The sequence below is a fragment of the Scaptodrosophila lebanonensis genome, unplaced genomic scaffold (genome assembly GCF_003285725.1).
Source record: "Scaptodrosophila lebanonensis strain 11010-0011.00,11010-0021.00 unplaced genomic scaffold, SlebRS2 tig00000092-arrow-pilon, whole genome shotgun sequence".
NCBI classification, from domain to species: domain Eukaryota; kingdom Metazoa; phylum Arthropoda; class Insecta; order Diptera; family Drosophilidae; genus Scaptodrosophila; species Scaptodrosophila lebanonensis.
This window is the reverse complement of record NW_022060566.1, coordinates 550,116-560,861: the sequence shown is the minus strand read 5'-3', so window position 1 is coordinate 560,861 and position 10,746 is coordinate 550,116. Positions and strand designations below refer to the sequence as shown.

The 10,746-nt window shown below is 38.1% G+C and overlaps 2 protein-coding genes across 2 annotated transcripts; both read right to left on the bottom strand.

Moving 5' to 3' along the window:
* Window positions 1–1,536: 1,536 nt before the first annotated feature.
* LOC115627295 (cysteine-rich venom protein 6) lies at window positions 1,537–2,348 on the bottom strand. The gene is made up of 2 exons (XM_030522927.1): window positions 2,223–2,348; window positions 1,537–2,156 (listed from the first exon to the last, which is right to left on the bottom strand). The coding sequence occupies exons 1-2, from the start codon at window positions 2,293–2,295 to the stop codon at window positions 1,969–1,971; spliced, it is 261 nt and encodes an 86-aa protein (XP_030378787.1). The 5' UTR covers window positions 2,296–2,348; the 3' UTR covers window positions 1,537–1,968.
* A 1,567-nt stretch (window positions 2,349–3,915) lies between these two features.
* LOC115627355 (UDP-glucuronosyltransferase 2B10-like) lies at window positions 3,916–6,899 on the bottom strand. The gene is given in 4 exon segments (XM_030523004.1): window positions 3,916–4,825; window positions 4,827–4,969; window positions 6,323–6,582; window positions 6,641–6,899. Coding segments are annotated over 4 exon segments (1,572 nt in total).
* Window positions 6,900–10,746: the final 3,847 nt, after the last annotated feature.

The following is a 10,746-nucleotide window of genomic DNA, read 5'->3' as shown; positions in this document are numbered from 1 at the left end:
TCGGTTGGGTAGGCCACATTTTTTATTTCGTCTCTTAAGGCTTTCTCAGCTCTCTCAGTTAATATTTATTTTGATGGACCACTGACCACGGACGCTGTCAAGTGGGAAAGGGTACGACTGCTTATCAGACAAACCCCTAAAGCGATACTTCAATGCTTCAACCACCACACTTTCTCTCCACAACTATCGTGTGTTTCTGTGTGCAGATAACCCGATCTGCTAAGAAAATATATTCTTAAACAATGATGTGTTGATAAAAAAAAATGCACAAAAAGCAAACATCATTTAGATTAATTGCTGGCACACAACACAACAATTATGGTTTCTTATCAGACTAGAAGGATAGGTGGTAAGGGCGTTTTGCGAGCCCCTCTTGCCTATCCTCCGCACCTACTCTCCACCCTACCCTGCCTATAATTGCGGACTTAAACGGCATTTCGTGTTTCACTTTTGCCCAATAAGCTGTGCAGTTATAGCTTTAGTATAAGTGAGTAATAATAATCATTTACATATACACACATATATGAGAAGTACGTTTAATTATCTGCGACATAATCTCTTTAGCGTGGAGGGGCAATTCTTTGTCTATGCTGTTTGCCTTTCAAAAACAATCGAAACCTATTTAAAATATAACTCAATACTTGTAATTATTAAGTTATCAATTAAGTTAAAAGTAAAGGTAATAATTGTTATTAGTACTGTAACTTTGATTTAGTTTTAGCATCAGTTCTGCACTAAAAAAGTGTTGGAATTAATAAATAAATAGCTTAGTCATTAAAAAATGACGTACTTAAGAGCAAAAACAGACCTTTTAATAACCCTTTAATAACAACTTTTGTGCTACCGTTTCTTCTTTGAACTAACATTTCGTTTACTGAACATAAAAATAATATAATATACGCCAATATTACGCAACACAACCTGAAACCACCTAACTAATTTGTTTAGCTTACTATTTGAAATAATTTGATTTGATTGTAAAGCCCTTTTGGATCATCAAATCAGCTTTGAAGTTTCTGAATAGTTGCTTGCCTTTATCCTATATTGTTTTTCTTTCTTCTTCTTAGTCTGTTATTATAATGTTTTGATCCCATAGATTCGAATGAATTAACAGGGGTTAAGGGGGTAGGTCGTTGGTGCTTGTTTCTGTAGCTTCTTATAAAGCCATTTATTCATTATTGGCTCTACCTATATGCCTCTAGGTCTGGTCACATTGCAAAAATAGTTCACACTATTTATGGGAGAAAGTAGAGTTTATTTAAACTATTTGAACTTTCTGTAAATTTCAAAAATATGTAACCGCCAAGAAGTACGTTCAAGTGATGGTAGTAGCCCAAACTGCCGGTAGATGGCGCGATTTGTAAATGGTTGGAGTTTTCACTACACAGAAAGTAGCTTTGAAAAAGCTCAGACACTAGACTAGACACAACACGTGTTGAGTTTCAATTAAGCGCAGACACCACTTGTATACCCTTCACAAAGAGGCAGTCTCTGACTACAAATAATAACAGAGCTGCATAAAATGCCAAACTAACCTAACTCCTTGATTTCATTTATTTATTGACATACAATGGGTTGAATTTAAATATACTCTATCCATACTTATTATTAAACAGAAAAAAGACTGAAAACCCGGAAACACTTTGATTAGCTGTTGCTTATAATTTCTTTCTAATGGACGTTATTCTTTTGTTGAAATACTTTTCAACCAGTTCGGCATATTAGTACAAAATTGTTTATTGGCTTTGATTTAAATTTAACATATTTATTTATTATTGATTTTCATTATTTTTTGGGTCTGAGACTTGTCTTGTGTTTGTCCCCGCTGTTCACATTCAATCGAGCACTGTTTTAAGTCAAATAAAGCACTAAGAATAAACAAAAACTCGTTCAAGTTGTTAATCTGTTGATTCTTCTTCTTTGTTTATACAACTAGCACTCTGTTGTTTTGGGGGGAGACACCAGAAGTCACTCTTTGCAGTTCGCCAGGGGTATGCATCGTCCCAGTGGATTGCGCGCGTAGCCCTTGTTGCAGTAGCAGCCATCCGGACAGCGTATGTGCCTGATCAGGCACGGCTGGCCCAGGGTGTCGCACTCGGTCTGGCAGCTGGGGCCGCAGGCCAAATACGACTCATTCGGTCCGCACTTGCGAGGCGCTGCAAAGGTCAAGTTCCGGGGGCTTAAGTGGGTTAATCACAAATGCCTGCAATGGCTATACTAACTGCCTATCTGGGCGCATACAAGCCCAACAATTGCAAGACAGCTCAGCACCAATAATAGATATTGTCTCATCATCTTAGCCGCTGCTCTGATTTTTTATTTCCACCTGCCAGGTGCGGTCTCAGCCAACAACTAAACTGGTTGGCGTGTTCTGAGCGCGCTTTTGTCTACGATAACGCCGAACAATCGGAACGATCGGCGGGGAAGCACAGCACGTCGCGACGTGTATGTTAATTGAAGCTCAATACTACGCGTTAAATGAATTGATTTTTCACTTCTCGTATTGTTTTAAATGCTGTTGTTGTTCCTTTTAACCAGGTATTTATGTAATACAAGTAAGTAAGTAGAACACGTATTACATTCAAAATATTTATCTTTCTCAAGTCTCAAACGAACTCTGAACGTTCAGATATTATTTCAATACGACATTTTTAGCAGGCGGCCCACAAGTGTTAATTTTTTAAGCAGCACAAGTATTTGTATAAAATAAATAAATAAATATTTGTAGAAAAAAAATTGCAAGAATTTAACATTTCTTAAAGTCAAAGAGAATTCAATACTGAATACATAGTATACATATTTAAGGACTTCCATAAATATTATATCATCAAGATCAATTAACCCTTTTATTCACAAAAATTTGGTATCTTCTCTAGAAGTGAAAATTAAATTTGCCTTTAAAGTGCTTTTAAGACTTCTTTTTTGGAAAATTATTTTTAAAAATTTCTCTGGCAGTTTGTAACCCAAATACTGCAGCGTAAAAGTTGAGTTGATATTGAATAATAAAACAATTGGTAATTCTCGTATCTTTATTACAAAATATTGTTTAATTTTAAACTTGTAGTTTATAAGTTTTAGTTCGAAATTCATTTCTAAAATAAGAATAAAATTCATTTATAAAATTCAAATTCTTAACACAATTATTAATTTTTCACTTTGTAGTCAATTTTATAATTCACCACTTGGACAAAAAATGGCGAAATCCTTGTATGTTTCTCCCAGGAAAACTTTTGATACTAATCTTTTAACTTTCTTTTAATATTATTTAAAATTAATTTCAACTAAAACTTAATTTTAATTTTTTCTACATTTTATCCGTCGCGTAAACGTGGCCGCAGAATGCGTCTCCAACGCTATTATTTGCGACTATACTTGTATGCATAAATTATAGATCAGCGTAAGGAGAGGAGTCGATATCTATATGTCTGTCTGGATTACGGAGAAGGTTTGACGTACGGCAACCAAACTTGACATTTCGATGCACCCTAGAATTGGAAAAACAAGTTTATTTTATTTTTGGTATTCCCTTCTACCTCCCTTCCCCTCTCCCAAACTTCAAGGCAAATCAAGCCTAGGCCTGTTAACATAATCTGAGGAAATTCAAAAAAGTAAAATAAACTCGTATAGACTAGGCACTAGGAGCGTCTGCATACCAAGTTTGATTTATGTACGCTCAGCCGTTTCCGAAATCCAGGCGTTCATCCAGACAGACGGACGGACAGATGGACGGATAGACGGACGGACAGACGTACGGACAGATGTACGGACATGTCTAGATCGATTTCTCTCGTCATACAGATTCAGAATATATACACTTTATGGGGTCGGAGATGCTTTCTTCTGCCTGTTACATACTTTGCACAAACCCAATATACCCTTTTTACCCTACGGGCGCAGGGTATAAGAAGTGTCTATCTAGCTGTGCTTCATTTTCGAGCCTAGAACTTGTCCACGGCTTAGAAGCCGATTCTTGGCATAGCGTACACTCAGTGCTAGGAGGTAGAGCGCAGACAAAAGGAAGGCCAACAATATAAGCCAGGCGTCCAGATTGTGATATTCGATGAAGTTGAGTTGCTGCGAGGGGCTGCGCAAATGATGGGCGCCCTTGTGTCGCGCCACATGCTCCACCCAGAAGATGGCACGCTTCAGGGGCTCCTCAGGCTGGTCCCGATAGCGCAACGACATCTCCCGCACCAGTTTAGTGGCCTGCGTGTCGTTCAGGATGCGTTCGATGGCCCCCACCAGCTTGGCCGCCGTCAGTTCCCTGTAGCTGACGGTCAGGGCATATCCATTTCGCTCGGCACAGGCCATGTTGAAGAACTGATCGAACCAAACGGGAATCCCCACAAAGGGCTTGCCATGGTAAATGGCCTCAGTGGTGCTCAGCAGTCCGCCATGCGTGATGAAGGCAACAACGCGTTCGTGGGCCAGTATGTCGGCCTGTGGAAACCAGTCCGAGATGTACACATTTTCCGGCCTATTTGGCAAATCGGGTTCCTCAAACTTCCACAAGACGCGCTGCTTCAAGCTGCCCAACGCTTTCAAAATCTCTACACGCTTTTCCGGCGACATTGTCGAGCTGCGCAGCACCGAGCCCATCGAGAAGTAAATAACGCCGTGCTCGGCGCCGTTAATAAACTTCTCGATATCGGCAGGAAGTGGCTGAGGCTGGCGCCGGATGTGCATGCCGCCCACTTCGATTAAATTGGGCGGATGGGGTCGCGCAAAACTCAGCACTGGGTGCTGATTGAGCAGCAATAGCGACGTATTCCGGCGCATGTCGTAGAAATTCTGTGTGTTGGCGGGGAAATATGTTTTGTAAATCCTGCTCGGGCAAATATCTGAGCTGTGCATATAGGTGATCCAGTGTCAGTATAGCCAGATTAGTCACACGCTCCCTCAACGACATCTGGCTGCTGTACGGCAACAGGCCATGTGGCACATAGGATGGTGGAGACAGAGCACCAATCTAGGGATATGACATGTATTATCTAGCTCCTTGTTATCAAAGACAATTAGATTCCTTGACAGGTCAACTTGCTACCCGTGTAGTAGAAAAGAGTAGAGGGACAGACTCACAGAGAGAGAGAAAGAGAGAAAGCGAGAGAGAAAGTACGAAAAATCACCTGAAGAGTTGTAGAGTATCAGTCAAGATAGAGAAGGTCTGCCAGCCCATTATCCAACGCATCTATGTATGGATATGACATGTATTATCTATATCTATATTATTTATATCTAGAGAAAGAGAGACAGAGAGAGAGAGAGCGAGTATAAAAGATCACTTGAAAAGTTGTAAAGTATCAGTCAAGAGAGCAAGCAATTGCTGAAATTTAGATTCCTTGACAGGTCACTTTCTACTCGTGTAGTAAAAAAGAGTATGGAGAGAGAGAGAGAGAGAGAGAGAGAGAGAGGGAGAGGGAGAGGGAGAGAAAGAGAGACAGAGAAAGACAGAGAGAGGGTCAGAGATTATAAAATAAATCTATCTATGGGTATGACATGTATTATCTATATCTATATTATTTATATCTAGAGAAAGAGAGATAGAGAGAGAGAGAGAGAGCGAGTATAAAAGATCACTTGAAAAGTTGTAAAGTATCAGTCAAGAGAGCAAGCAATTGCTGAAATTTAGATTCCTTGCCAGGTCACTTTCTACTCGTGTAGTAAAAAAGAGTATAGAGAGAGAGAGAGAGAGAGGGAAAGAGAAAGACAGAGAGAGGGTCAGAGATTATAAAATAAATCTATCTATGGATATGACATGTATTATCTATATCTATATTTTTTATATCTAGAGAAAGAGAGATAGAGAGAGAGAGAGAGAGAGCGAGTATAAAAGATCACTTGAAAAGTTGAAGAGTGTCAGTCAAGAGAGAACAAGCAATTGCTGAGATTTAGATTCCTTGCCAGGCCAACTTACTACTCGTGTAGTAAAAAAAGTAGAGAGGGAGGGAAATACAGAGAGAGGGTAAGAGATTCTAAAATATATCTATCTATGAATATAGGATGTATTATATATTATATTATTATATATCTAGAGAGCGAGTACGAAAATTCACTGGAAAAGTTGTAGAGCATCAGTCAAGACAAATCCAGCCTACCAGCTTATTATCCAAAGCAGTGGTCATATATCTCTAACCTATGGATAGGACATGTATTATCTACCTCTTCATTTTCAAAGATAATTAATGAATTACTAAGATTTAGATTCCTAGGCAGATCAGTTTGCTAATAGTGTAGTAGAAAAGAGAAGAGAGACAGAGACAGGGAGATCATAAAATATCACTTGAAATGTTGTAGGGTTTCAGTCAAGATAGATCGGGCCTACCAGCTCATTATCCAAGGCAGTAGCCATATAGCAGTTGAGCACAATCAGGGGTGCATTGAAGTGCTCGGCTAAACCAAAGTGCGCCTCTCCCATATAGAAATCGAGTATGACCGCGTCGAAAGTTTGATTCGAGCGCCTCAGTTTCTCAACGGCCGGCTCCTTTTGGAACATTTCGGTTATAACAAGGCCGATTCCGTACAATATTAAACCTTGCTTCACTGTCCAGCTAGCGCCCAAGTCAAACAGATTCAACGATTTTTCTACTCGACAAGATACGATGAATTAGCTATGAATTGGATCGAAACTAATTATACTCACTCTCGATATTATGAAGTACGTTCGGTACGGGAATGTCAGTTATATTTTCAATTGGCTCCTTCAAGCTAAAAGGCGACACAAGGGTCACCTGGTGACCTGCCTCGGCCAGACCTTTGGCCAGCGCCAGACCGACATTGTAGTGCGATCGCGCAGGATTCGGAAGTGCAACGAGAAAATTAAATGCAGACACGTAGCCCAGAACGCTGAGCAGAAGCAGCAGCAGCAGCGTAAAACCAGTTTGTCTCCCAACACACGACATGGCTATTTACGCGGCACAGTCTCGAACACAACTGCGGGCCACCGCCTGGCTGTGATATTCGTATACCTTGCGAGGAGTTGGGCACTTCGTGTGCAGGTAGACAGAGCGACTGCAGGGTGTAGAGGGGGGAGAAAAGGTCGCTAGAGAGAGAGAGAGAGAGATAGTTGAGCTGAGCTCTTAAACCCTGCACAGGAAACATGAGAGATTCAGCGCCTCATTATTTTATATAAGTTAAATATTATTAAAATCAAATGATTTGAAATTTTTTACAAGACCGACAGTTCTTTTTTATTTGCGACATAAATCAGAACTGAAGCTACTTTAGATTTTCTATTATTTGAGCGCAGTTGCGTCTCTGCCTGCAGTTGCTCAGGTAGACGTGGCAATTTGTTCCCATGGGAAGTGCTTCAAGCACTTGGTCAGCATATGTTGGTAACTTCTTTGGTGTTAACTTATATTCACCTAATTCTGTTTTTACACGGTAGATTGGTTCCAGAAAACACCGTGTAAAATCAGAATTAAGAGTACTCATAAAACACACGCCCACACGTAAATTTAAATATTTACACGTAGATTTAAATATTTTTACCATCGATTTCTCACCGCAGTGTTGAATTTCGAGTTCAACATTAAAATATTACATTTAAACTTTAAATTTTAAAGTAAGATGATATTTAACATCCGCATAGATCTGTTCTTTTAAAAATTTCTATAGTCTGACAAATTTTTAAACATCCTCTATCCCGAAATCGATCCCTTATTTATGACCGACTCAGCATTTTTCAGAATTTTGTATACACTGTACCTGCAGTCAAATATTATATATTAGGTTTGTGCACAGTATATAACAGACAGTAAGAAGCATATCCAACCCAAAAAAGTACATAAACGTATATACTTGTATAAGTATATATAGCATGACGAGAGAAAATCCGTCCGTCCGTCGGTCTGTTTGTCTGGTTGAACGCCTGGATTGCGGAAACGGGTTTCTTTGTCATAAACAAAATATTTTTAACACTTTTTTGTCTACTCTACTGTATTTAAGTGTTTTCAATAATGACATTTTGGAATGCACAATTTATTCATATAAAATACTTTTATTGAAAAGTATTTTCCCAAATTCTTCTGTTATTTATAAATGAATTCATGGCGTAGATGAATATTGATATTAAAAGTGAGCAAAATCTCATTGACATATTGAATATTAAACTGTACTATGAAATATAGTAGATTTAACTATTTGTTATTTGCATATTAAAATAAAATATGGTCCAACATTAATGGCAAAGATATACACTTTGTTTTGAATTTTTGAATCAGAAATTGGATATGTGTTTAGGTAAATTTACATCATTTATATTTGATTTGAATACGAAATATTAGAACATAGAACTGAATATTCAGTTTTCTATGAAACAATTTTTTTTGCCAGTTGCCGATCGGTACAAAAATGACTATTAGATTAACTTTTTTGCGACGCCATAAGCTTATCATTTAATCTCAATTCGATCGAAATCGATAACTACATGTATATCGTATGGCTGTCAGAGAAAAAATCGATTGATTGATTGACAACAATGTTTATTTCAGCTGAAAGGGTCTAAGGAAGGTACTCTATATTTACTGATCAATTTGTTGAACCCGCTAATAGAGTTTAGTGAAGTAGGTCTAAAAAACAGAATATATACATATGAATGCCATTAATTATGGAAGCTCTAAGGAAAGATGGTACCAGTTAGAAAGCCTATAGTATTCGAACTCTATTCTAATTTAAAGAGTCCTCATGGACTCAAAAAATTATTCAATTGATTAATAAACCTAGTGCCTAGTGGGAATGCAAGTATAATTAAATAATAATTTAATCGCAGTGCCTATTATTTAAAAGAGTCATGAACACACGAGCCTTCCTCAGAAACCTGACCCAATAACCATTGGGCGCCTAATCAAGCTAATTATTTTCGCAAGATTCGTTAATTTGGCTATCAGTTGGACGGGGGGAGTCTTTGCCTGGACAGGGGCCACCTTTCGCTGATCCCAGCTGTCAGGCGGGCCTCATGAATTATGGCAAGCATGTGCAAAAATCTATAAAACGAAATAAAATTCGAAGAGTTCAGTCCGAACATAATTTATTAATAACAATTGCTTTGTCTGTTTGTAGTAAACACAGTGAGGATTCGGCACACGGACAGCGAGTGACGCATTGTGGCTGAATTTACAAAGTGTCGTATTTATTGTGGCTTCGCTGTAAGCGGAACTCAGTTATATGCACTTCCATTAGAGCCACCCATCTGAAAAATAGACAGACTGACGATGAGCATGATCTTCAATTTATTATTATTATAATTTTTTGATATTTTGGGGGACTTTGAACCGACGCTGCGCCTGGGTGGCTTCTCTTCTGGAGAAGCGTTTATTATTTATGACAATTTAATGATCATGTCATAGTCATTAAAATGATTGAAAGGTTTGAGGGCAGCTAATGAGGCAAAGACTTAGGGAAGCGGCAGATGATCAGCACAAAAATAAGAAATGAAAATGGAGAATTGAAAATTGAAAATGGAGAATTGAAAATTGAAATAGGAGAATTGAAAATGGAGAATTGCAAATGGAGAATGGTTAAAAATGAGCGACTGATAAAGCAGTTTTAAATTGATTTTATAGAACTTACCAAGGTCAACAGCTTATCAATGTAATGACTGCATTTTTGTTGAAATTCAAATGTTTAGTCAAAACAATTAGTTTTGTGTTATGTCTCTGGTGAGATTAAATATCAATAATCCGAGATGATTGAATTTCCATATCTGTAGATCATCTGTTATCATAATAATTAAAAACAAAATTGTTGTCTAGTTTTTACTGAATTGCGTTAAAGCCCTGATTCTCACCTGCACACCTAAACTTGTAATACTTGTAATGCATTATCCCTAAACCCAAGACTATCAAGCAGAGTTCTACTTACCATTTTTTTTAGTTTGTTAGGTATATAATCGGGTCATAGCTGACCAAATGACAAATAAAAGTTTCGGCATTAATAAAAGTCGTAGGCATTAATAGACGTTATTGTACAGTTTTTTCTCAGGCTTTCTTATCTCTTAACATGAAATTATAACGTAATATTATTGCATATCTTTGTTGTTATTTATAATATTAAATTATAATATATATCATAGTCTTAGTAATATGCATCGACAGCACTATTTGTTGACTTATTAAATAAATAAATAAAATATTATACAAATACACCAAAACAAGTGAATCTGAATGGCCGTCGGTTTGTTATCAAATCGCCGATTCATATACTATACATTTGTTTTGGACTCGTTTTCATACGAGTAGTTACGAAATACCTTGGAAACGTAAATATTTGTAATTGCGGAAAAACTTTTTCGCCGACACACAACGCTCGACAAACAATTCTAGCACTCGCTTCTCCCCTGGTGCCGAGTGTTATTGGAATGATCACGGTGTGGCACACCTATTAATTGATAAGATTTATTGACACCAAAGTTTCTCAATTGACGCCTCGCCACTGACCCCGAAAACTGATGATGCCTATTGACAGTGAAATTGCGCCTCTGGTACTATTTTATAACGAGCCTCTCCGCCCTCTTTGGTTTTGCTTTTACGCGAGCGCACACATACCACTATATACATATAGTATACTATATACTTACGTATTTATAAATATATATAAGGTTGTGTATATTTACGATTTACGAGCGGAACTACAACTGCCCGCTCCATAGCCCCTGCTTTCCATATTCCGCGTTCAAGAAGAGTGTTAAATTTCCCGTTGTAGTTCGCACTTGTGCGTCCGATCGGGGCCATACCGACGTCATATGTTTAT